At 40.8% G+C, this 27,869-nt stretch overlaps 2 protein-coding genes across 11 annotated transcripts in view; both read left to right on the top strand.

The window, feature by feature from the left end:
- The window catches only part of LOC102080928 (myosin-9), a 66,067-nt gene that overhangs the window by 21,860 nt on the left and 16,338 nt on the right, over positions 1–27,869 (top strand). For 5 of the 10 annotated variants that reach the window (XM_019354852.2, XM_019354855.2, XM_025905605.1 and 2 more), the window contains 7 exons: positions 21,668–21,775; positions 21,862–21,930; positions 22,098–22,196; positions 22,995–23,051; positions 23,122–23,283; positions 23,559–23,660; positions 23,836–23,946. In XM_019354852.2, the coding sequence (XP_019210397.1) occupies positions 21,668–21,775; positions 21,862–21,930; positions 22,098–22,196; positions 22,995–23,051; positions 23,122–23,283; positions 23,559–23,660; positions 23,836–23,946 (708 nt within the window). Of the gene's footprint in view, positions 1–19,651; positions 19,725–20,191; positions 20,238–20,447; positions 20,553–20,720; positions 20,807–21,667; positions 21,776–21,861; positions 21,931–22,097; positions 22,197–22,994; positions 23,052–23,121; positions 23,284–23,558; positions 23,661–23,835; positions 23,947–27,869 lie in introns of those variants that run through there. The other 5 variants (XM_019354850.1, XM_019354842.1, XM_019354851.2 and 2 more) reach the window with 5 other exon arrangements.
- LOC106096565 (M protein, serotype 2.1-like) lies at positions 3,533–7,544 on the top strand. Its single transcript, XM_019354888.2, has 10 exons — positions 3,533–3,633; positions 3,918–4,018; positions 4,168–4,278; positions 4,564–4,676; positions 4,947–5,063; positions 5,435–5,548; positions 5,724–5,840; positions 6,108–6,221; positions 6,363–6,479; positions 7,107–7,544. Exons 4-9 carry the CDS (start codon positions 4,650–4,652, stop codon positions 6,447–6,449), a joined length of 576 nt encoding a protein of 191 aa, XP_019210433.1. The 5' UTR covers positions 3,533–3,633; positions 3,918–4,018; positions 4,168–4,278; positions 4,564–4,649; the 3' UTR covers positions 6,450–6,479; positions 7,107–7,544.

Genomic DNA, 27,869 nt, shown 5'->3' with positions numbered 1-27,869 from the left:
GAACTGAAGATGTGGATAAACATTCTGTGAAAGTAACTATTTTATATCTTTAATTTAATGGGTTTGCGTATGTATTGCGTGTATGTAGTATCAGCTGTTACCTGTGCCTTCCTTAGCTGCATTGTCAGATCTCTTGATCATAAGCTTTTATTTCCAAGCACCTTAGACTTGATCATTAGTGTAAACCGATTCTTCTAAAAAATGTTTTAAATGTATTAAATTTTTAGTGTGTTTCAATCCTAACATACATGGTGAATGCATTTCTTATGTCAACTTTTACCTAGATCTTTTTAGCGTGTTTAACCCTACAGAACAGGCTTAACCTGTTAGCACTACCAGGTGATGAGTAGATGTCAGCTGAGCTAGAGTTTCAGATTTCATTTAGCCACATGATAAATAAGCAGAGTTTCATAAACTTGAAGACCTTACCTTTCAATCAAGTCTCTTACATTTATTTTGCTTTGCCGTTCTTTTGTTTCCATCACAATAATAATGTATATGTTTCCTTCTAGTGGTGGATATAGGCTATCATAATTTCATGCGGTGTTGTTTAAGTTCTTGATTTCTGTCAGACAAGCTTCTGTGTGCAAATCTAAACAAAAGTAAAGGTGCACTTGTTCAAACATTTTCACATAGCAAGGTCTAACAAAGTGTAGCTTTTAATGTGCAGCAGGTGAATATAAAACACTGCCATCTAGTGTAGTTTCTTTCTGATGTACACTAAAAGGAAACCAGCATTTAAAAAATCTACTTACGTAAACCAAAACTACTTCCTCAGCACGTGTGTACAGAGCTGTTAGCAGTGTATAAAGGAGAAGTTACAGAGTCATACTCACCTTAAAGGGAGCACATTCAGCTTTTGATCACTGAGGTAAATATTGACTGTTTTGTTATTTGGTATTTTAAAATGCAAACATAGTCTATTTATGCATCTCTTAAGTTATAAGTTAACTGAAATACAGCAAATTATTGTTACGTGTCACTTGCTTTATTTTGAAACTTAAACTATTTAAAAAAACTGAAAGAGAATAAGGAGGTATAGGTATTTCATTGTAGTGTAATTATCTTTCTTGATTCAAAGAGAAAAGAAATATATTTAAAGCTGGTTTGCATTCCCAGTCAGAACAAGTAAGTGGACATTAAAGTTTAAATCAGTTGTTTTAGAAGGTTATTCAGGAGTTATTTTGACCTTTTAGAAGGATTAATGTGTTTAAAAAAGAAAGAAAAAAGAGCTAACTCTGTTTTTCAGTTAAAAACATAGCTCTCTGTAGCTTAGCTAAACAATATTTTTACCGGGAAATAAAACAAACAAAGTTGCAGTGTTTACTTCACATAAACACGAAGGACAATTTAAAATGTCATATTTTTTCCTTTCAGAGAATTTCTCCTTCTGATGAACTTGTGCATTTTTGGTTTTCTTGTCCTTATTGTGTTTAAGTGGAAAGAAAAACAAAACTAGATAGTAAAAAAGTTCTAATCTGACACAGGATTATGAAGAATATAACTTCTTAATTTCATCTAATAAGAATCTTATGGTTTTAGAGTTGTTGTAAAGTACAAGACTGCCTGGATAAACTAAGGTTGTAAAAAGACAAAACAAGCTACTAATTTACAATTACCAACCTAATTATTATGTTTTTGTGAAAGAAGGAAGAGCATTTTAACATTCTCATCTTTCAGCTGAGAGGAAGTCAGCAAATATTTGAGCTCAGGTGAATCAGATAATGAAACCAAACCCGAAACTACACAATAAACATGGTTCTTATCTGCTTCCAAGGAGAAGGAAACAGTCAGTCAGCCACTTGGTTCAGAAGTAAAGTCTAATCTGAATAACAAAGAAGTTCAGTCAGAAATGAATCAGAAACACAAAGCTGAGAAAGCTTTGTGTAAACACATTTACACTGAGTGTTTCGCTGATCATAGGCACAGACTTGCAGAAAACAGAATTTATTTATACAGTTACTTGCAGAAGGGAAATATGATTAGTAGGGTGAATGGGGGACCCATTTGCATGCCAGGACAGAGGCAGAGACCAGCATCTTTCTGGTGTGATTTCTGGTTTGGAGAGGGATTTCAGTAACAGGAAGTGTTCCAATAGTTTGGAGCTTAATTCAATTTAATTCAATTCAATTTTTTTTATATAGCGCCAAATCACAACAAAAGTCGCCTCAAGGCGCTTCATTGATGGAGCCAGACACCACGGCTCATCCAATTGAGAGCGAGGGAGCACAAAGCTTAGGGGCAAAGGATTTGAAGATAGAGGAGAAATGTTCAGGAAAAACTAAGAGGAAGCACCTGAAGTCATGCTTATGGTAAAAGAACAAAATACAAAGAAGAAAAGGAAATCAGAGCTCTAGCGGATGGAGACTGAGGGAGCTAATGAGATTGAGACCTCACTCAAAAAGCCTTATAGGGACTGGTTGCTAACTTCTGGCAAACACAAGTTGCAAGGAAAAAATGTACGTTCTCTGCATGGTTTGGTGGTTGTTGGAGGTTGCCAGCAGTCCCCTTAGTGGAACTGGTCTCAAAGAACTATATGGTGGTGGACTGATAACTTCCTTGCTGCTTTGTTTTCTATCAGACTGTGAAAATCACCTGCATTTTGCATAGAAGATGCCAAATTGTTTGCAAACACTCACCAATTTTTTGCTGAGCAGCCATGAAAATGTGGTTTGCACTTATCTGAGTTTTACACCTGCCTGGTCATATATGAACAAGCAAATACTGATCGTTTTTAAACAGCGTCTGATATTTATTTATCCCCCAAACATTTCAGAATTTCTACACAATCAAGTATTAAATTTAAGTATTTAATTTTTTACAGCAAAGCTATTTGTGTATTCTCAAAAAAATATTAATTCAATGTCAATTTTTATCATCAAGAGAAACTCTTTAAATCATTTGTCTTTATTATTGTGTACCCAAGATTTTCACTGTTGTTGTGCTGAGCTAAACTTACCTTTTAAGATGACTTCTCAAAGTCTATTTCTCACTTAGACTAAAGCAAATAAAGCTATGGACCAGACAGATGGGGAAGACAAGAACCGGGAACCTCGGAAGGAAGCGGAAAAGCAAGTGAACACGAATGAGGTGAAGATGAATGAGATTGAAAGAAATGGGGCAAAGACAATAAATAAGGTCAAGATTAATGAGGTGATGAATGAGATGAAGATGAATGATGTGAAGACAAATGAAATCGAGGCCAATGAGGTCCAGACAAATGAGATAAATATGAAGGACAGCAAAATCAATGAGGTGAACGCGAAAGATATTATAAGATAAGATATTTATTTATCTTCCCTTATAGACATTGATTGAGCTCCAGTAACATTCATATTGGTTTCAGTTATTAATAATCCATATAACATGTTGTATATTTGTGTTAACCAAATAAACACAGTACTAAAATAATATGACCAAACATTTCATTTTTAATTTTTCTTTCAATCGCATATCCTTCAATAAAAGGAGATGCCTGTAAGTGAGTCTCCAAGGAAAGATGTAAAAGTTGAAGTTCCAATGCTGCAGGATGAGAATGAACAGAATGAAATCCTGCAGACAGTCCAGCAGTTGCACAAGACTGAAGCTGAACTCAAGAGCAAGGATGAGGAGATTGAGGAGCTCAAGACTCAGGTAATTTTGTATAACAAATTAAAGCATTGTTCAGATCAGGAAGGAGAGCCCAGGGCAGATCCAGGAGACAGTGCAGAGACTACATGTCTCTACCAGCTTGGAAACTGCTCGATGTTCCCCCAGAGCTGAAGCAGGGGGCTGGGAAGGAGGTCTAAGTTTTCTTGCTTACACTGCTGCCCTCATTCCACAAGCCTGGATGAGCAGAAGAAGATGGATGGATAACAACCAGTATGACCAGTATAACTAATGTAATATTGATCCACTGTGTTTGTTTTTTTTTTTAGCTGGAGAGACTTGAGTGGCTGAGAAATGACATGCTAAAAGGATGGATGAGTCACAACGGAAGTTCACCAAGCTTACCCTTGCTATCAAGAGGATGGAGAAAGTAATTCTCAAATACAAACATAAACTTCCACATACAATATCAGCACTGTTCCATTAAGTTTGTGGTAGATTACAATGCATGCCATCTCAAGGGACTTATATGACGTTTTAAGCTTAATACAACAACATGGTTCTTCATATATTTTTCAGTTGGAGGAAAATGTAGGTTTACACAGGATACAATCACTCTGCTCTAAGAATGAATCGCTGGAAAAAGACCTGCAGACCCTGAAGACAGAGCTCGAGGACAGCAAATCAGAGGTTTTTGTCTTTTATTTCTTTTAGCTCTGTACATTCAGTTTGATATCAAGTTATATCTTAATGCACTGAATACTGAATACTTTTATGTGAGTCCATCAACATCCTTCAAAAAGAGGAAACAACAACATTTAGCTTTTTTCCAGTTCTAAGATTGTTGCCAGTGTTTATAGCGTCAACATGAATGCGTGTTCATACACAGCCTGGCTTTTAGAGAGCTTTCTTCACTTCACTTCACAGTCAACTCAAATATTTCTCATTTTGAAATAATGTTTCCTTTTGCCAAAGTTAAAAGACAAAACTGATGAAGTCATGAAGCTCCGTGCTGAGAAAATAGGAGCACAGAAAATGAGAAGGAACTGCAAACTGTGAAGATGAGAATTGAGGACAAGAATAAAGAGGTACATGATTTTTTTTTTTTTTTTTTTTTACCATTTTAGTACTATGAAGCTTTCAAGCTAAGATAGGGCCTGTTGACATGAGACCACTGACATTCTTTTTATTATATCTATACATCCAACATGAGTTTTTTTTTTCTTCCACTGAGATCTGATGTGTTTTCAAACCATATTAAAATCTGTAGTCCCCTAAAATGTTAAAATATAATTTAAAAAGTAGAGATTGAAAACTCTTGAAAAGATACCTTTCATATCTTTTCCCTCTCCTCACAGCTAAATGATAAACTAGCTGAAATTCAACATCAGCTCAGGGAACAGCAGCAGAAGAAGAAGGATGCTGAGATAACCGTAGAGACACTGAAGAAAGAGCTGGAAACCAACAGTAAAAAGGTTATTTACTTCAGTTTTTGATTTTTGGTATTATTTACCATTGCACAATATATTCTGTTATATTGATTGTGTTTTAACTCATGCTTTATTAATCAGTTATAATTTCTCTCTGGGCGTGACTGTCTCAGTTCTCCATATATTTTTATATATGAAATTTTATATGAAATTGTTCTTTATTTTTTTCATCTTTTTTGACGGTCACTGCAATTTTGTCTCAAATCTGAACACAATACCAGCTTTATTCCATCATTTTGGTTGGTAAATATGTTCCCTATCATAGTTGAACCGAACAGATAGATAACCTACACAGTACATCACAGAAACTTTTCCCTTTTAGTAAGAATGACTCTGATGTTTTCATTTTCTCCAAGGTCAAAGATCTAGAGGATGAAGTTCTTGAGCTCCGTGCTGAGAAAGGTAAGAGGTGGGCAGATGAGAAGGAGCTTCAGACCACACAGAGGAAGCTTGAAGCAAAGAATAAAGAGGTGAATTTTTCATTACTTACGATGAAGAAGCCGATGGTTTGAGGTCACTTAGAATCATTCAAAGTGAGTACTCTTACTCACAGAACACACACAGCAGATAGTGGTTAAAACATTTCTATGAAAACATTAAGCAGCCTGAAACCACCACAGCTTTAAATTTTTTCTGCCTTCTCAGCTGAATGATGAAGTATCAAAACTGCAGCATCTGCTTTATAAAGAGAAGCGGATGAGGAGGGATACTGAGATGGAAGTGCAATCCCTGAAAACAAAGCTGGAGACCAACGGTAAAGAGGTAATTTCATTTTCACGTTTCTTTTTATTATTACATTAACCTATTACCTTATATCCTTTATTTTATGCATTCAGGTTTGAATTTTACTCCAAATACCAACATTTTTGAAGATAATATATTTTATCTGCAGTTTTTTTCTGGAAATCACTGTCTCTATTCAATTTCTGTTTATGTTTACACTAATTGCATAAACTAAAATAATCAGATTAAATATTTAATATTTGATTTGTTCAGATAAATGTGTTCATTGTTTCTCTTTCCCCTGAGTTAAAAGAAAAAGAGGCTGAACTCTTGGAGCTCCGTGCTCAGAAAAATAGAAGAGAACAAGATGTGAAGGAGCTGCAGACCATAAATTGGAAGCTTGAAGCCGAAAAGAAAGAGGTTCATATTTTGTTCCTTAGATTTATTTTCACAATAAAAAAGTTGGCATGCATTTTTTCTCATTACAACTTTATTGTATGTAATTATATTGCATGCAGAACTCTTATAAATGTACCTTTACCTTTTTCTCTCTCCTCCCAGTTGAATGAGGAAGTAGCTAAATTACAGCAGAGGCTTGGGAAAGAGAAGCAGAGGAGGCAGGATGCTGAGATGGCCCTGAAATCCTGAATGAAGGAGCTTGAGACCAAAGACATAAAGGTTCATATCTTTAATTTAACTGCATTCGTCAAGGCCTTCATTACTGATTTTTCATTAAAGGACAAATTTATTCAAATAACCTAAACTTTACATTGGAAATTCATCAAACTATCTATAATATGATTTTAATCATTTTCTGATAAATTGCATTGGAATATATCAGTTTTATATTTGTTAATACACAGTGTACACATACATACTCTAATTTGACTTATCCTTTAATGAAGTTGCTTTTAGTGATTAATTCATCCTCAGTAAGTCATCGTTGATGAGATTTTTGTTTTTATTTTGTTTTCCCCATTTTCTGCCTCACAGCCATTGATGCACATTGTGGGTCCCACCTCATTTACATGTGTTCAGTTCAGTTTATTACTAATCTATACTACTACTAAAAGTGGCTGCGTGTAGCAAGAGATGCAGCTAATTTTGGCAAATTGCATTTGACACATTATTTTTATTTTTTATTGGTCTGGATGTGAAAAGTGAAGCTAATGGAGCAAAGTTTGTTCAACCTCTATGACCAGCAGGGGGAGACTGCTCTGCAAATAAATATTCTCTGCTTTAACTTGTGTTGCCGTTCATTACAGATTAACCTCATTTCTTATATTCCCTTCTCTCTCTTCCAAGCTTGAACATAAAGTAACTGAAGTCCAGCAGCAGGTAAAAGATGAACAGAGGAGGGAGGAAGCTGAGTAACAAATGGGGGTCCTGAAACGGGAGTTGGAAATGGGATTTACTTAACATGTGTATATTTGTAAAATAGTTAAAGATTCATTTTATAGTCCTGAGTCTGTATGAGTCGAGTACATAAGTACAATGTCATAGGCTGTGGATATGGTTCGTGTAGTCTGGATCTAAAATGCTCAGATTGTTTCCTCTTTGTTCCCAAACCTCTCTTTGTCTTGTTTTCTCTGTATGTGTCATATTATCACAGCACTAAAGCACAAACTCTGCGAAAGAAAACTGGAAATTTATAGTGAGCCAAGAGTGTTTTTTTTTTTAGATTCACACTAAAATATGAAAAATACAGCAAATGATTTACAGATCATATTGGTAAAATAAAACTTTAACCGCTTGGTTTTTGTGTGTATATCATCTTTTATTCAGCCAAAGACAGCAGCAGATAAACCTATGACAGCATCTCACATCTGTGGAGGAAACTGTGACTAAAAGAGATCCAGTCTTTGTGTAAACTACACAGAAAAAAAGAACATGTTGGATTTATTTAATTGAATAGTGTAATTGGTTGCACACAATTGTTTTGCGTTGGCATAAACTTTAAAAACTGACTTAAATCAACACAACTTTTTCATATTCAGTAAACCTGTGCATTTTGTGTTCAGAAAATGTGATTGAAACATGTTTAGATGAACTAAGTTGAGCTCTTGGAATATTTTAATCGTTCACAATTTTGTCACTTTATTCCAAAACTATTCAATAACTTTGTAGGAGGCACTTTCCCCCCGTACACACACACACACACACACAGACACACACGGTACGTTATTGCAGATGCAACGTTTATTCTGAGCTTTTGTTATTAGTTTTGACAGTCCGCCGTCTGGACAGCTCCCGTCTCAGCTGATCCCAGCTTCCCCTCCGCTCCTCTCCCGTCTCACTAAAAAAGGGGAAGTAAAACCGTCATCAGCCCAAACGCCATCAGCTGTTCTCACCTGCCTCTCCAGCACCGCCCCGTTGAGCTCACTGCACCACTCCTCCCCTGCAGCCGCGCCCAGGACCACACCTCCGCCACAAACTTTTATCCCAATACAGCTTAATCACTTAAATACTACATGTTGTCTTCGTATTACATAATGTTCAACAAGTCTAGTGTTTGTTTAACATAAAAATTTATTGGTTTTACAACAACTTCCACGCTATCTTCCTATCTTTATCCAGGTTGCAGGGGGGCTGGGGCATAACCCAAAATTGATAAGAGGTGGGGTTAACCTTGGACAGGTCGCCAGTCCAACACAGGGCTAACACAAAGAGACAGACACCCATTTGTCCTCATTCACACTGATAGGTAATTTGGAAACAGTAATTAACCTAGCTCTATTAACCGCATGACTTTTAGCTGTGAGAGGAAACTGGAGTACCCAGAGAAAACCCACTTGAAACTAGCCTGATTGTAGATTTGAACCAAGAACCTTCTTGGTGTGAGGTAACCACAACACCACCAAGCTGTCAAGCTGCTTGGTGCTGAATTTTCTGTACGTTTCTGTCCTTATAGATTAAACCACAATAAATAGTACTAGCATACACGTTGTGTGTGTATAGTTGTCTTCCTCTTCTAACCCCAGTGATTTTACTGCTGTTTGAAATCTCATGTGATCTTGTGAATTTCGTGAGTCCAGGCAACTAAACACTCTCACTAGATTGCATCATGTCATCTCAACAAGAACAAATTAAGTTGTTGAATTTGATGCAGATGCTACATGATTTAACTAGAAACATGAAATTATTTTTTGTTTCAAATTACAAGTTATACATTTGTACATATAAAAACAATGCAATTTCCTTTTTTTAGTGTACAAACACACAGGGGTGTGTCAATGGCAGGCATTTTATCCTGAATGCTGTCGGCTCGCTGGTCTTAATTCCATGTTAAGTCCATGTTCACAAACAGAAAACTTCATAAATATAATGATGGTTTTTAGTGATTTAATGTATTTGTATTATATGGTTGATCACTGAATCAATTTGTCAAACGTGTAAGTCAGTTCTTACTATGCATTTATATTAATCTAAAATGATGGCAATACTGTTGTGACTATGACAGCAGGATAAGTTAAGATTTTAACGTTTTTACTAAAAAAATGCACATGAAAGCATTTAAATGCTGACAAATATAATGTACTTTTTTGTATTCCATTTTTCTTTGTTAAAAATAAGAAAAATATTGTTAAAAAGTATAGTTTTATAAATGTAGCTAAAATACAGGTTAACAAACTCCAATGTATTTTTAGATCAGATGAGGGTGGCTGTACAAAACAGTATAGAAGTAGATATAAATATATAAATAGTGTACAAATTTTGGTACTTGAAGCATGTTATGAGCATGCAGTGGGTGTTATCATTACATTTTGTGTGAAACGGGGCAGTCAATTTTCTGGACCTATGCACTCAAGGAAAAAAACAAAACACAATTAGTACACAAACTAAAATGCAACACAGAGTTCATTCATGACCACACATATACATATATATAATAATTAATAATTAAGAGGCCAGTGAGGATTTCCAATGCTAGTGTCTTTCTTTCTTTCTTTCTTTCTTTCTTTCTTTCTTTCTAATATGTATATTTCTTTGCAGGTGCAGTGTGGAACACAAAGCATACAGGTGGGTTAAAGTGCTTAAATATATCCCCGTTATCTCTTCATCAACTGTCAGCTTTATAAGTGAACACAGTGCACGACATGTGTGTGCAAACGCATCTATATGCAGCCTTAGATGTGCCGTCTGGGGGCCGCCCACGACGGCGATGGAGCCTGGCCAGTGGCCTGGAAAGTGACCGGTTAGCTGCAGACCCAGACGAGGCTGGACCAGGCGACGCTGAAGGCAAAGACACGGAGGCTGGGCCAGACGAGGATGAAGACACGGAGGCTGGGCCAGATGAGGATGAAGGCACGGAGGCTGGGCCAGACGAGGATGAAGACTCGGAGGCTTGGGCCAGACGAGGATGAAGACTCGGAGGCTGGACCAAGAGGCGCTGAAGGCGAAGGCACGGATGCAGAAGCAAAGGCTGCAGCTGGCGGGGATGATGAGTCTGCAGCTGGCGGGGATGAAGAGGCTACAGCTGGCGGGGATGAAGAGGCTACAGCTGGCGGGGATGAAGAGGCTACAGCTGGCGGGCATGAAGAGGCTACAGCTGGCGGGGATGACGAGGCTGCAGCTGGCGTGGATGACGAGGCTGCAGCTGGCATGGATGACGGGGCTGCAGCTGGCGTGGATGACGAGGCTGCAGCTGGCGGTCCAGGCGAGGACGACGAGTCTGAAGCCGGGCCAGGCGAGGACGACGGCACGGAGGCTGCTGCAGGCGAGGCTGAAGGCTCTGACCCTGGACCAGACGAGGCTGAAGACTCTAAAGCTGGACCAGACGAGGCTGCAGGCGGCGGAGTGGAAGCTGGAGACGGAGGCGCTGCAGGCGGCGGCGTGGAAGCCGGAGACGGACGCTTCTGGGGAGGCCCTGGAGTGCACAACAGTGCCTGAAGCAGCTAAAGCGCGAGAAACTCCCTGACTGGAACTTAGACTTTCTCCCTGCATAGAGTGAGAGTGTGAGACTGGTGACAGTGGAGCCAGAGCTACGGGTAGCGGGGCACTGGAGCTACGGGTAGCGGGGGCACAGGGGCCTGAACTACAGGTGACACTGGGGGCACAGGGGCCTGAACTACAGGTGACACTGGGGGCACAGGGGCCTGAACTACAGGTGACACTGGAGGCACAGGGGCCTGAAGGCACAGGGGCCTGAACTACAGGTGACACTGGAGGCGCTGGAGCCTGAACTACAGGTGACACTGGAGGCGCTGGAGCGTGAACTACAGGTGACACTGGAGGCGCTGGAGCGTGAACTGAAAGTGACACTGGAGGCACAGGGGACTGGGCTGAGAGTGGCTGCTGGGCAGCTACTGCTGTTAGCTGACTGCTGATCAGCTAACTGAGCTGACGGTGACTGCTGATCAGCTAACTGAGCTGACAGTGACTGCTGATCAGCTAACTGGGCTGACGGTGACTGCTGATCAGCTAACTGAGCTGACGGTGACTGCTGATCAGCTAACTGAGCTGACGGTGACTGCTGATCAGCTAACTGAGCTGACGGTGGCTGCTGGGCAGCTAACTGAGCTGATGGTGGCTGCTGATCAGCTAACTGAGCTGACGGTGACTGCTGATCACTACTGTGGTCAGTCAGTGAGGTAGTCCAGTATCCATGTTGTGAGGTGATGGTCCTCTCCTGAGTTCTCCAGCTTGTCCAGTAGGACTGTGGGAAGAATGGTGTTGAAGCAGTGGAGAAATGGTCTCCAGGTGAGAGAGGGAAAAATGTAGGAGGCGAATGACAGCATCGTCTACTCCAGTGCCAAGCTGGTAGGCAAACTGAAGTGGGTCCATTGATGAGTTCACCAAGGGACGAAGCCAGGACCAGACTCTTTACCCTCTCAAGGAAAAGCCCAACCCGTCTTCATGTATTTTGTGGACTTGGAGAAGGCATTCAACCGTGTCCCCCGGAATGAGTATGGGGTGATTAGCACAATGCTATGTGCATTTGATCCTTATACAATCATTGCAAGAACTTGATCCATATAGCCGGCAATAAATTGGACTCGTTCCTGGTGGGTGATGGGCTCCACCAGGGCTGCCCTTTGTCACTAATTCTGTTCATAATTTTTATGGGCAGATTGGGCACATGGGCTCATTTTGTCTCTCATAGTTGAGGTATACCTATGATGAAAATTACAGCCCTCTCACATCTTTTTAGGGGGAGAACTTGCACAATTGGTGGCTGACTAAATACTTTTTACCCCCACTGTATGGCTTTGTCTAAAGCCTTTTTCCCCAGGACCAGACTGTGAAAAAGGTATAAAAATACAAATTATTATGAGTAATTTTTAAACCTTTTTTCAATTTCACAAGAATCTCATTACTGTTCACCAGCCCCATGAGAAAAGACAAAATTTAATCTTTCAACAACCTCCAGATGTCATATTGTCAATAACTCTGGTGATCCTCACACTGTTCATCTAGTTTCATATTATTCAAATTAAAAAACATCGTTCAGTTTATTTTGTGACCAAATGGCTGAAAAACAAAACAAAAAGAAAACATCAGGTTCGGCTGTCCTTTGTTTTTGAAGCCAAAATGTTCTTGAAGGTGAGACCAATATCCTGCATGGATCCTCACTGACCTTGGTCCACATGTGTTGTTAACAGCTGAATAAGAGCACTTCAGTTATGTAAATTATATTTAATTATAAGCAGCAAATATAGTGTCCGTAATGCCTTTGGGTGTAACATTTTGTCACTGTAAATCAGTGAGGTGTTGAATAAAATGTTGATGTTTGGTCAGTACACACAGGGTATAAAATGAATGAATGATATGCGTTTGCAGTTGTTATTCCTGAGGACTGAAAAATGTATAGAAACTATATATATATATATATATATATATATATATATATATTATCTTATATGGTTGTCTAATTACTACTGTCATGCCTTTTAGATATTAATCTGAGATCTGTGATGGAATTGTGTTGAGGCATGTGTTAATGAAGTCACATGTGAGTGAAGTCAACACTGAAACCAGTGTTTCAAGGTTTCTGCATGCATTAAAAACAGGTGGCTTTTCTGTAAACCTTTCATGCCAGAGTGGCATGATGGGAAGTAAATGATCTGTGAGTCAGAGTAGTTCATCAGTCTACCTGCAACATAAATTAGAAATTCTCTTTAACAAGCCCCCCAAAAAGCAGTACTCAAAAAAGGAAGGCAAGAAAGGAGCAGGATGAGAACAGATGGGATTTTAGATTTGAGAATTTTTTTCAATGACTGTTTTGAGCACAAGGTCTAAAAAAGAATTTCTAAAGTAAATAGTAGTTTGTGAGTTTTTGGAAAGGATTGAAACATTTTTACCATTTATATGCTGAAGCTATGAACTCGTACTGTAATGTGTGTATGGTATATATGGAGGCTGGTTGGTGATTGTTGAATGTATGTCTTCTGTTTCATGTTTAGAGACGATCCACTTGTCTTTATGTTAACTGGGCAAAATCAATCTGTTTTGGATTTGTGGTAGCTTAGTTATAGAATAAAATGTGTTTGCTCTGGTACCACATGGTGGTCAGGGCTCTAAAAATATCTGTGTGTGTTTATGTTGACTTGTAAAACTGGATGAGGCAGAGCTGAAAATGTTAAGATTTTCACTGGGATTGACAAAAATGGACAAAATTAGAAATGAGTACATCAGACACAAAACTCAGCAGTTTGGAGATAAAGTCAGAGAAGAGAAGCTTAGATGGTGCCCGAGGAGTAGAGGTAGATTCATATATATGTAGCAGGAGACATGCAGATGGAGGCAGTTGAGTGAAGCAGTTGAAGGAAGAAGGAGAAGACCGCAAAGTGCAGCTGGGAGCTTTCAGGAGAAGACAATAACAGGGGCAGATCCAATCTTCTTTATTAAATGTTTTTGTAGAACTTGGCCTGAGGATACAGATCCTCTTTCACTGATCAGCTGACTCCCCAGGACTTGCCTGACCCTCTGCAGGTACTTGGTGGTTGCAGCCTTTCTAGCGGCCTCCTCATGGTTCCCATTCGCCTGCAGGATCCCCAGGTACTTGTAACTGTCCTCTATGTCTGCAATGTTGCCTTCTGGTAGCTCAATCCCCTCGGTTCTGACTACCTTCCCTCTTTTTGTTACCATCCGACTACACTTCTCCAGTCCGAAAGACATTCCAATGTCATTGCTTTATGGCCTGGTAGTGTGTATCAATGAATCGATGTCTCGTTCACTCTTGGCATACAGCTTGATGTCATCCATGTACAGGAGGTGGCTGACAACCGCTCCGTTTCGTAGCCGGTATCCGTAGCCAGTCTTGTTAATGATCTCACTGAGGGGGTTAAGGCCTATGCAGAACAGCAGTGGGGACAGAGCATCTCCTTGGTAGATCCCACACTTGATGGTGACTTGTGCTATTGGCTTGGAGTTGGCCTCTAGTGTTGTGTGCCACATCCCCATTGAGTTCCTGATGAAGGCTCTTAGGGTCCTGTTGATCTTGTACAATTCTAGGCATTCCAGTATCCAGCTGTGGGGCACTGAGTCATAGGCCTTCTTGTAATCAATCCAGGCAGTGCACAGGTTGGTCAGTCTGGTCTTGTAGTCTCGGCTGAATGTTCTGTCTACCAGTAGCTGGTGTTTTGCGCCTCTGGTATTCTTGCCAATTCCTTTCTGTGCCCCGCTCATGTATTGACCCATGTGCCTGTTCATCTTAGCCGATATGATGCCTGACAGGAGCTTCCATGTAGTACTGAGGCAGGTAATTGGTCGGTAGTTGGATGGGACCGGTCCCTTCTTGGGGTCCTTGGGGATCAGGACCGTCCGACCTTCGGTTAGCCATTCCGGGTGTCTCTCATTAACTAGCAGCTGGTTCATTTGTGCTGCCAGATGCTCGTGGAGTGCAGTCAGCTTCTTCAGCCAGTAGGCGTGAACCATGTCGGGCCCTGGCGCTGTCCAACTCTTCATACTGGAGACCCTTTCTTGGATATCTGCCACTGTGATGGTTACTGGACCCTGTTCAGGGAGGTAGCTATGGTCTGCCCTCAGATCCACTAACCACTGAGCATTGCCATTATGGGTTGTGTCCTTCTCCCATATGCTCTTCCAGTATTGCTCCATCTCCAGCCTTGGTGGTGCTGTTCTCTTATTGTTCCCTTGCCACTGAGAGTACACCTTTGCTGGTTCTGTGGAGAACAGCTGGTTTATTCTCCTGCCTTCTGTCTCTCTGGTGTACCTCCTCAAGCGGCTGGCCAAGGCTGTGAGTCTTTGCTTGGCAGTTTCCAAGGCCTCAGGTATGGACAGCTTGCTGTATTTCTTATGCACCTTCTTTGTCGCACCTTTCTGCAACTCCGTTAGTTGGCTAACCTCCCTCCGTGCTACTTTGATCTTGCCCTCTAGCCTCCTTCTCCATGGAGGGTACTGCCCCTTGTGGCTGTTCAACTTGTAGCCAAGCATCTCACTGATCACTGCTGCCGTATTGTAGATCAGCTTGTTAGTGTCGGTAATCGTGGTTGTAGGTATCGTCCGTAGTGCTGCATTAACATCATCTAGCAGACCTTCTGAGGGTACTTCACGTAATCTTGGTAACCGGCTACGGGGGATCCAGGTTTCAAGCTTGGCCATGATCCTATCTTTCAGGTCAGTTCCTCTCGCACTCAACGATCCTTCTCCTATCGCACTTGGGGCTATGTACCCAATCTCGGGTGGGGGTGATGATATCTCCCCCCTGACCTGGCGTCCTGACTCCTCTTTGCCGTAGCATTTATGTTGTACCTCATCAATTTCTAGCTGTGATAGCAGTCCCTTCTTTCGAATGTTGGAACACTGAGCTACTAGTTGTTACTCCGTCATTGTATGTTGGGTAGTGAAGAATCCATAGGTCCCTCATCCTATTCATGTAACCCCTTCCGCCAGGGTTACTTGCGTAGTAGCATTCCAGCAACACCCTGTTTTCGTCTCTTACATATATATATATATATATATATATATATATATATATATATATATATATATATATATATATATGTATATATATATATATGAACAAATCTGTCATGTATTATGTCTAAGCGAAAACTAGCGAGCTAACTTCCTGCTAACTTCTATCTCTGTTAAATGTAATAAATTCTGTTTTCATGGATGCCTAGACGTTAAACTTCATCGTTACACCTGGTAAAGCACCAACACTGATCATTTTATTAAAGATGAAAGAATTTAGAATGCTTTTAACTCTTAGTGATGCCGCAGTGTTCGTTTGACTTTGGGACTGTCATGGCTCTGTGCAGGCAGGCAGAGAGAAAGGACCCAAAATCCAGTACTCACGGAGGCAAATATAACTCAAAACACTTAGCTTTATTGCTGGATAGCAACCGAACAGAAAACTAACCAAACTGAGAGTATAAAAACAAACTAAACAGGCAGGTAGCAGAGAGAACACACGGTGAAAGTGAGGGTATGGTACAACAACCAGGGGAAGACGCAGACAATAAATACAAGAGGTGAACAGGACTAAGAGGAAACAGCTGGGAGACACGGCTGACGCTGATTACACTGATGAGACAGTGAGAGCACAAACAGAACACACTGATAAAATACACTGACGTTCAAACTAAAACAGGAAATGCAAAGACAGGACTCATAGATGCGGTACAGAAAGAACAGAGGAAGCACAAAACCAAACCTCTAAGAACCAAAGGGTTTAAACCCAAACCCATTTATGGTCTTTTGATGCCCTGTTTTGGATTATTGACCCCAGTGTGTTGGGGTGTGGGTGGTTTCTTTGGTGTTGAGCACACCTTCATTGTTTCAACTGATAATTAATAACTCAAAACAACATAGAGGACACTGCTGATGCAGTTACTCTAAATATGATTTCTTGTGGTATTTTTGTATGTCACAGTCTCTGGAAAATTCTGGATGCCCGCATCATTTGTGGCTCAGCTTCAGGGATGACAGAGTTGTTCTGTCTACGACCATTTGAAGGAATGAAGTCAATCTTTATTGATCCCAGAGAGCTTGAATCATCCCAATTGTCCTCTTGCTTCATATTTGTGGTTTAAAGTCAGCCAGTGGATAAAATGCAAAGGATATTTATTTATTTATTTGTCCACTAACATCATGAGGTTTAAATTTCAAAGTGCATTTCAATACTTAATGACTAAATCTTATCAAAACAAATTGTAATGCTCTATTTAACAAGTGTTATCACTGTGAGATCTTAAACCAAGATACTAAACATAAACATCAACATCTCAGTATTGTCATCACTCACATGTTGTTATACTAACATTACCTGTGAGGTGTATTGCCACAGCCACAAACAATAATGTCCAAAAAGATTGGACTTGGGAAGATATGATGCTGATCCCATTTAAACTGTGAGCTGTAACAGGACACCACAGTCTAAAACAGTGTTGTTCCAGTGAAACAGGAAACTGATCAGATCTTGAGGTAAAGAAGTGAAGCAGCTGTTATGACAAGTAATGCACTGAATATTTGTGGTGACCTCATGCTTTCATTGTGCAAACTTAGTCATAAACCTGTTTGTGTTTCAGTGCAGAAATGTTTCCCTGATTTGTTTTCTTTTTTCTTAGATTAGATCAGTAAATGTTATCAACTAAAGCTGATTTCAATAAAGGTAAAAAACTAAAAGGAGCATTTATTTGATTTCCTGAAATAGTTATACATGAACAACTGATACTAGTGAAGCAACATACAAACAGCTTTAAATTCTGTTTTTAAAGACAAACTGATTCCAGATATTTGGTTTTGGCTGCAATTACTCTGAGTTTGGTTTGAGACAGTACTCAGAACTTACTTTTTATGTACACTTTATGTCTAGATTTCCTTTTGCTTCTTTAGATCACCTGTCAGGGTACTTACATGCTCAAACTAGAATGAGACCTCAGATATGATGTCACCACTTTCCAGAGAAGCAAGAAACTGATAAAATGTTAAGATTTAAGATTTGTTGATTTGTCAGTTTGTGTCTGTCCTGGAAACATGTTTGTGTGCACAAACGAAACAAGGTATGGACACACTCAAGAAAACATTTCATCATAGCAAGGTCAAAGGTCAAGGCCTAAGGTTTGTAACAGCTTAACCAGATCACATCATGCTGGCATTAAAAGCATTTAATGAAGTTTCATTTTAACCCTTAGATGCACACGTGGGGTCAAAAATGACCCCACGGGTTGTTTTTCTTCAAAATCTTTAAAATGCAAATTTGTAATATATTCATATTCCAGGTATTCCTCATAAAACATGTTTGTAACATGAGGCCATTTGCATTTTTATTTATTTTTTCATTTATTTAAAAAAAATGCAGTTTTTGTATCACTACCCCACTCTTCCACAAGTGGGGTCAAAAATGACTCCAAGCGGTTCCTGTGGAATCTTCTATGAAACTTTCATTCTTAGCAACTCTGACTGACCCACTTACACTTCTGATGGATCAAGAATGAATTTTTACACAGTAACATACATGATTTATAGTCAGGGCTGCACATAAGTGGTCCGCAGGTGTGCATTCACTGTCAAAATAAAAGTATTCCTGGAAATTCAGAGAATATGCGCTTCTTTTGCGGTGGAGGAACACCAAAGTAATTGCTTACAGAGGTCGCTTCTTCGACATCTTTAAGAGTTCTGAACAAATGTCTGTCCTCCTCCAGAACATCTTATCTATGCAAACACACATTCCAACTTCTTATCTGGTACGTGTCTATTATTTTGACAGCGAATGCGCACCTGCAAACCATTTATGTGCAGCCTTGTTTATAGTTTCCTGCGCATTTCAAACATTGTCCTTTCTGATGGTTTTTTTTTTTTTTTTTTAATGACTCAGAATCTGACATCTCAGATATAGAGGACCCAGACTACTGTCCCCCCCCCCCCCCCCCCCCCACACACACACACTGAACAAGGCCAGTCAGATACAGAGGAGTCCTCTGATGAGTCCTCTGAAGAGGAAATGGATATTGAGTCTAACAGAATGAGCCCCTCTTACTGCTCTAGCCACAATATTCTGAATTAGTTGGCCAGGGCTTGCACCTGGGTTTAGTACCGTCTCCTCAATAGATGCATGGAAGATGTTCATGTCTGATAATATAATAGAAGAGATCTGACATGCAAACATGGAGGCACAAAGAGTAGCCACAGACAGGGGAAAGAGTGGAAAAATGTAATCAAACATCAGCTCCTGGCCTTAATTTGATTGACCATTCTTGCAGGAAGTGAGAACAACTGGGATGTACCAGTCTGTGTGTTTTTTGGGAGTCCTCTGCATAACCCATTGTACAGGGCCACTATGTCAATTCAAAGATTTGAACATATTCACCGTTTCTTGCACTTAGATGACAAGAGGACCAGAGCCTACCGACTGAAAACAAACCACATGGCAGCTTTCCGCTACATATGGGGCCTGTTCCTGGTCAACTGCAGGCAGAAATTCATCCTCAGTGATTGTGTTACAGTGGATGAACAACTTGTGCCTTTCAGAGGGAAGACCCAGCTTCTGCAGTATATGCCGAGCAAGCATACAAAAGTGATACAAGTGATACAAAAACTGCAATTTCTTGAAATTAATGAAAAAATAAATAAAAATGCAAAGAGCCTCATGTCACAAACATGTTTTATGAGGAATACCTCAAATATGAGAATGTTACAACTCTTTGTTTTAAAGATTTTGAAAAATAACAACTGAGTTTATAGCAAAATGCATTGTTTCTATTTGGGGTCATTTTTGATCCCGCTCGTGGAAGAGTGTAGGTATTGGTAGGTTGTGCATCCAAGGGTTAACATGTGCACACTCGCAAGAACTGATTGTTTGTTTGCAACATGCAAATTGTTTTCCTAATCAGACTTCTGAAGAAACCACGCCTCCTGTTACTGCAGGTGAGTGTTTCCTTTAACCAGTGCTGAAGGACAAATGCTGCACAGCCTCACTCACTGCAAGGAAGCAGATGCATCAGCGTAATTCATGAGGTAAATACTTTATGTTTGGTTGTTTGTATAATTTACTGTCTCTGTGGTTCTAAGTGACAACTTGTTGCCTCAAACATGTAAAACTTTAGTTCTCAGATGCAGATTTTGTGGTGATTTAAGGTGTATTTGTTTGTTTGTGAGGCAATTTACAACAAGCTACATTGTAATAGTTATTATCCCTCTATGCTGAACATTACACAGTGTGAAGGCCATCCACAGAGAAGAAACAGTTAAAGCCTAATTATGTTAAATAATTGTAATCATTTATATCAACTCTAACCTTTTTTGATTCAAAATAAATAAAATTATTCTGATCATAGTTAAGTGTTGATAGATCATCACATAGTGGCAAACATCAAAGTTGAATTAGGATGCTGTTTTTAAACAACACGATTTTTTCTTTTTTTATTTCAGCATGAATGCAGAGGTAGATCTCTTTATTGTCACTATTTTCTTCTTGTTTCCAGAACAAAATGAGTCTAAAAAACGGGTTTGGATTCCTGGTCAGCCCAGGTAATCTGACACAAGTATTTTCAAATGTAAAGCTCAGTACTTGTTTATATGTGTATAAAAATACTTCAGAAAACTCTGCTTTTCTTCACTTGCTAATTTTTACTGTCAGTTAGAAGATTATGAAGAAAGCTTTTTGTTTTTGACATTAAAGATTATTATTATTATTACAGTTATTTTATTTTCATGATTTTCTTTAATTTTTCACTTCAGAGAATTTGACTCCTGCGGTGCTCAACTGCATCATTATTATTGTTGTCTCCGTGTCCATTCTTCTTGTTGTTACTGTCACCTACAAGTGTAAGCAAAAGAAAAACAGTAAGTCACAAATTCATTTTTCAGTTTGATACAGGTTTAATGAGCTCTATGAATATTTTTTTCCCTTATAATGGTATTTTAAAAGATGTTGGATAATGAGAGATACAACCCAAGACTTTATAAGAATCAAACAAAACACTAATCTCCCATGTTTTGTGTTTCTGCGAGGAGGGAGCAAAAATGAAAATAGGACAGCTGAGAGGAATTCAAGTGAAGCTTTGAACTCAGGTGAAACAAAAAATGACAACAAGCATGTAAGTAAACAATGGACATAATTTTTATCTACTTCCAATGAAAAAAGAAGCAGAATTGCGTGTCAGAGGGGAGTCTAACCTGAACAACAAAGTTCAGTCAGAGATGAATCAGGAGCACAAAGATAAGATAGCAACTCAGGAAAAAAACAGGGGGAGGAGAGAGAAATGAAGCAGCTGCACTAAAAACAAATTACAGATGGTGTAAAAACGAATGACTGTCATGTCTGTGAATAAAGGCATGATAGTGAGGCAAACTTAGACAAATGACAAATAGACTCAAGGACAGCTTTTACAACAGGGGAACGGCCCTAATATGTGCAAACAGTTGACCTGATTGGTTACCTCCCAGGACTTCTTTTGGGGGGTAACAAAAACAACAATAATAATATTTTTGTATTTTTATCAAAAAAACAAGGTGCAATAATAATTACTGTGAAATAGTAACAGAGTAACAAAGTCATTAAAATAAATAATCCATTAGATTTGACTTCAATTGACGACATCTTCCATTGAAATTATGCACCTGTGCAACAGAGGCATGCTGAGGGAGCACAGCTACATTTGATCAGTAGCTCATCTTCCTCTTATTAAAAAAAAAAAAAAAAAAAAAAAAAAAGATGAAATATTCCAGCTTTAGGTGTTTTTCTATGATCTATATAGAATCTTATCCTCCATCAGAAGGATGCATTGCAGTGTGTCCATGATATAATCCTGGCAGTTTTGTTGTGTTAAGCTAAATGACTGTAAATAGTCTGAAATTTCACTTTTAGAGCATTTCCTTCACACACACACAATATTCTTTATGTCTGATGATCGCTCCAAAACGTGCGTCTTTTCCATAATGTTCTACTTTTGTCCAAGTTCAAAGAAGAAGAAGCTGCAGCCCTGAAGCTCAGTGATGAACACCAGACCGAGGAAGGAGATGAGAAGAACCTGCAGACACAGGAGAATAACTCACCAAGCCATGATGTGAGTAACATTTTTGCAAATTAAATCTTCCAAAATTTTGAAGCTTTATTTTAAAAGCGCTAACATTTTTTTTTCTCTAAACTCAGGTGGATGAGGAAGTAGCTGTAGCACAGCAGCAGCTGCAGGGTGAGGAGCAGCACAGGGGGAATGATGAGGTGAGGATACAGACACTGAAGAAAAGGCTGGAGAGCATGAATGAAGTGGTCTAAATGCATGAAACCAGCTCAGATGTTTCCACAGTTGTCATCTAGTCCATGCTTAGCTCTATGCTAACCGAAATGAATAAATAATTGATCCTCTCAGCTGTGCTTCTGTTTGTTAGTTGGATAAAACTGAGGTGATGACACCTGACACGGTTAAAGAAAAGCAGGAGGCCTCTTCACAGCTGAACCTCGGCCTTGCTGTCACCACGAGGAACAAAGTAAGAAACATCACCTCTTACAGCACACATGACCTTATATTACACTAACTCAGGACAAGCATGTCATGGTACTTTTTAAATAACTACATTTGACTGTCAGGAGATAAAGTAAACAGTTGGTGAGCACATGGTGATGGTTAGAAGGAACATCGTCTTTTAACAATAAAAAAAGTCTTTATCATACTGAGGGTGCACAGGCATATGTGATCAGTAGCTGATCTGTTAACTAAAAAAATTAAAACAATCTGAAAAAAAAATTGTTTTTTCAAGTGCTTTATGCAATCTTCTTTGAATAAAAACACTTTTGTCTTTTCATTCAGAAGACACAGTTATCAGTTTTTCAGTGGTAAAAATCAGTCGATGGAAAATGAGCTGCAATGGCCATCAATGCTGATGACCACTGTACCAAACCTGTTTTTTAGAGAAGCAAAAATCACTTTTAGGATTAAAATGTAGACAGCTTTTGATCTAGATCACTTAAAATCCTATTTGTTTTGCAACCTGATTACTTTTGGAGATTCACCAATTCAAGAATATGTACATTTTGTTAACAATGCTAACAAAATATACATTTAGTATACTAATTTCTTATGTTGTTTTCTTTTGTCTGTGATCTCAGGTGAATGAGTGGATTCCACTTGCATAAGTGGATTTTGTTAGACACTGCCATCAAGTGTAGTTTCATTCTGATGTACATAAAAGCAAACCATAGAAAAAGCATTAAAGAAATCCACTTGCATAAACTGAAACAACGTCCTCAACATGTGTGTAATGAGCTTCTGATCTTTTTAAACATAGAAGCCACAAGCTGAACTCAAGAGCAATGATGAGGAGACTGAGGTGCTCAAGACTCAGGTAATTCTATATAACAAATTAAAGGACTTTTTAATTGCTCTTTCAATCACATATGCTTCAATGAAAGCAGATGCCTATCAACGAGTCTCCGAGTAAAGATATAAAAGCTGATGTCCTGATGCTGCATGATGAGAATGAACAGAATGAACTCCTGCAGATAGTCGAGCAGTTGCAGAAGACAGAGGCTGAACTCAAGAGGAAGGATGAGGAGATTGAGGAGCTCAAGACTCAGGTAATTCTATATAACAAATTAAAACACTGCTCTTATCTGTAAGGAGGCCCCAGGGCAGATCCAGGACAGAGTGGAGACACATATCTCACCTGTCCTGGGAACCACTTGATGTTCCCCCAGAGCTGGAAAGAAGGAGGTCCAAGTTTTCTTGCTTACACTACTGCCCTCATTTCACAAGCCCCCCCCCATTCATTATGTAGCCATTAAGCTAATCTCTAGGAGTATAACCAGTATGACTAATGTGATACTGAGCCACTGTGTTTGTTTTTTGTTAGCTGGAGAAACTTCAGTGGCTGAGAAATGACACGCTTAAAGGGATGGATGAGTCACAAAGGAAGTTCACCAAGCTTACCCTTGCTATCAAGAGGATGGAGAAAGTAATTCTCAAATACAAACACAAACTTCCACATACAATATCAGCACTGTTCCATTAAGTTTGTGGTAGATTACAACACATGCCATTTTATGCAATTGAGCCTTTGTTAAAAGCAGAGTGAGGAGACACATGTTTTAAGCTTAATACAACAACATGGCTCTTCATTTATTTTTCAGTTGGAGGAAAATGTAGGTTTACACAGGATACAATCACTCTGTTCGAAGAATGAGTCGCTGGAGAAAGACCTGCAGACCCTGAAGACAGAGCTCGAGGCCAGCCAATCAGAGGTTTTTGTCTTTTATTTCTTTTACCTCCATATATTCAGTTTTATATCAAGTTATATCTCAATGAATATTTTTATATGAGTCCATCAACCACCTTCAAAAAGAGGAATAGAAACAACAACATTTTGCTACCTGCCAGTGCTAACATTGTTGCCAATGTTTGGTAGCATAGCGTAGCGTCAACATGAATGCCAAGTTAAAAGACAAAACTAATGAAGTCATGAAGCTCCGTGCAGTGAGAAAATAAATATTTCATTAGCCCATTTCACAATATATTCTGTTATATTGATTCTGTATTAATTCACACTTCATCAATCAGTTATAATTTCTCTATGGACGTTACTATCTCTCTGTTCACCACATATTTTTTGTTTTTAAAATTGCTAAGGTTTTTCTAAAGTAGTTCTTTTTCTAACTTCGCTCGGTGTTTCACTATGGGGATCGCCTCGGGGTGACCAACTACGGAAGCTCCAATGACACCACGTCTGTCTATGACAGACCTGTCGAGACGTGCTCAGGGGTCCGCTCCCTCATACTAACACGGCCGACATGCTCCTCCTAACTCATTCTCACTTTCTTCCCGTGAGAAACTACTTTGAGCTCCCTCAGCGCATCCAGGCTAACTTGATTAGCTGCTTAACAGTTCTCAGGCGTCCCGTGTAGGAGTACATCGCCGGACGCTGTTTTTCCGGTTCCAGTTTGGATCGTGCTGAGTAAGTCCTTCGAAAGAAGTGTACTTAGAGTTCCACTGTGGAACAGCAACCGCGTCAGGCGAGCTGTCCCAGCGGTTCCTGGTTTTAGTTAGCGAGGTTGATGACCTTGTGTGACTCGGGCTAACGCGTTACGGCGAGCTGTTCGTTCAGTGTCTGGCTAGTATTAACTTGTTAGCAGGCCACAAACCACATTAGCGTCTCACTAGCATTAGCTTGTTGGTCGACCTAGGGTTCAGTTAGCATTAAGTTGCTAACGATATTGGCTAGCGGAGTGCAGCTAACGTGTCACGACGAGCTGACTCCCGCTGCGACTAGATCGGATTTAACACCCGCTGCTAGTCCTAGCTACTTACGGGCTAACGTGTCGAGATGAGCCTGGTGACCCTCATCCAATATGCATCGTCTGTATGGGTGTCAAGCATGCTCAGGCTTCACTGGCGGACCCTCGGGGATGCCCACACTGTGCTTTGATGCCAGAGAAAGTCCTGGTAAGGAGGCTGAGAGTAGCAGTTATGAACAGTCAGGACCCCTTCCTTTCGGCTGCTACTGCTACAAGCGATATCCGTCATCCACGAGCCTCCACAAGCTCGGCGGACATGATGGAAGAAGAGTCCCCGCTCATGCCCCCATCGTTCGAGGACCTCCTCGATCAAAACGTGGGCGAGCCGGGTGGCGAGGAAGCGGAGGGCGATGCCGACTTCGACCTCCTCGACCTGGAGGACATGCATAAGGAACATGAAGATGACTCTACCTTTACTCCCCACCAGTCCAGGCCACCGAGTGGGGCTGAAGTTGCACCCCCGGTGGACAGCAATTTGTACGAGGTCTGCAAACGGGCTGCTGCCAAGCTAGGCATCCCATGGTCAGCCGCCCAGGATGCCAAAGGGGCAGAACGCGACCTGTATGATGGCAAGAGGCTCCCACCAGCCTTGCTGCCATAGAAGCAGCATCTGCCAGCAGTCCCGGCCTGCATGAAAGAAATGAGTCGCTATTGGTCAAACCCTTTTAAAAGCAAGCTTCCGACCAAGGGCTGCTCTAAGCTTGAGATCCAGGGGATGGGTGAACTGGGACTGACCGAACCCCCAGCAGTGGAGCCTTCAGTGGCGTATCACCTTCACCCTAACCGCAGGGCAATCTCAGCTTCTTCTAGCATTTCTTTGCCCAACAAGATAGATCGCCTCATGGTATCTATTTATCAAAAGATGTACAAATATGCTGCACAGTCAGTATGCTCGCTTAATGCAGTCACACTGCTATCAGCATATCAGGCAGAAATTCTGGAAGACATGGGCTGTCAGCTTGACTCGGGTTCCCCGAACCCAGCCCTCTGGGATGAAATCTGCGTGGTTAATGATCTCATTCTTCGCTCCTCCAGGGGAGCAGTCCAAGGGTGTGGCCGCGTTATCGGCCTTGCAGTCTCGGGTAAGAGAGCCTTGTGGCTAAACCTGTCAGGCCTAGATGATGCTCAGAAGGCTGAGGTCATGGATGCAGCGTATGACCCAACCAAGGGTCTCTTTGGCCCAGCCCTGGAGAGAATGAGAGAAACAAGCACCCGCAGAAAGCAGGAGGGAGAAGCATTCAACCTCTGCTTACCCAGAAAACCTAACTCTCAGCCCCAGCAGGTGCCAAGAGCTGGCTTTGCAGCAGCAGCAGTAGCTGTGAGAGGGAGACAGAGTGGGGTCAGAATGCAGAGAGGAGCAGGAGGCCAGCAGGGTGCCCACCAGGCCAAGGTAGAGAACCAAAGACCTTAGGGCAAGCATTCCTTTGCAGCAGTTGCTGCAAAGAACAAGCCGTCACACCCCGGAGAGGGGAAAAAGAAGCGGTCAGGCTAGCACACCTGCAGCATTCTGTGTCACCTCTCTTTTCTCCCCCGAAGAGAAGGAAGGTGTTAGAAGGGGTAACCAAATCACTCCAAGGTTCAGGGTCTCCAGAAGTTTCCAGTTCACCAGGAGCACCCTCTCAGTCTCCTCCTCCAGTTCAGGGAGGACAGACTTGTGGACAAATGGCACAGTGTCACCAAACACTCCTAAGCACTCTGGCTGTGTGACCAAGCACTGCCCAGAGTCACCAGACACTTCACTGTGGTTTGGGGGTAACAAAAGAAATAAAACGTGCATTTCTGCAGCCAGGCAGTTTGCCAAGGGCAGAATGTCCCCCCAGTTTCAAAATACAAACAAAAGAAAATCACTGCAATTTGTCTTTGTTCCCAGCAGGGGGAGCTCACGCTCTTCCCGAGGGGGAGAGCCCCAGGGGTGACGTTACGCTACCGCATCTTCAGAGGCCCGCTCGCAGCGCGGCTGGAGCGGTGGTGCGCATGCGCAGTTCATCCCTGGGTCTTGTCAACCATTTCCCATGGTTACAAACTACAGTTTCCGGCAAAACCACTGAGATTCGGCGCAGTGTTAGCTTCTGTGACCAGTGGCGATTCAGCGAATGTGCTGGAGGAGGAAATAAGATAAGATAAGATAAGATGGCCTTTATTAGTCCCACAGGTGGGAAATTTGTTTTGTTACAGCAAAAGTGCAAAGTTATGTAGCAGAAATTAGAAAACACTGGAATGCAATAAAATACAATAAAATAAAATAAAATACTATATACAATAGAATAAAATAGAATAGAATAATATATACAATAGAATAAAATAGAAATACAAATACTATATACAACTGAGTAGGAAAATACAAAAACACAACTTCGTCAGAAGAAGAATTGCACGTATAGCAGTCTTATTGCACATGTGTGGGTTTGTGTGTTTGATCAGCTGCAAAAGTCTTTATTGTAGAGTCTGACAGCAGTGGGGAGGAAAGACCTGCGAAATCTCTCCGTCCCACACCGTGGGTGCCGCAGTCTCCCACTGAAGGAGCTGCTCAGTGCTGTCAGAGTCTCATGCATGGGGTGGGAGATGTTGTCCAACAGGGATGACAGCTTAGCCGCCATTCTCCTGTCACTCACCACCTCCACTGGGTCCAGAGGGCATCCTAGAACAGAGCTGGCCCTTCGGATCAGCCTGTTCAGTCTCTTCCTGTCCCCAGCAGAGATGCTGCCCCCCCAGCAGACCACACCATAAAAGATGGCTGAGGCCACCACAGAGTCATAGAAGGTCTTCAGGAGTGGGCCCTCCACTCCAAACGACCTGAGTCTCCGCAGCAGGTACAGCCTGCTCTGCCCTTTCCTGTAGAGGGCGTCTGAGTTATGAGTCCAGTCCAGTTTGTT

This window comes from Oreochromis niloticus, linkage group LG3, assembly GCF_001858045.2.
Source record: "Oreochromis niloticus isolate F11D_XX linkage group LG3, O_niloticus_UMD_NMBU, whole genome shotgun sequence".
NCBI lineage: Eukaryota > Metazoa > Chordata > Actinopteri > Cichliformes > Cichlidae > Oreochromis > Oreochromis niloticus.
This window is presented reverse-complemented; position numbering and strand designations above follow the sequence as displayed.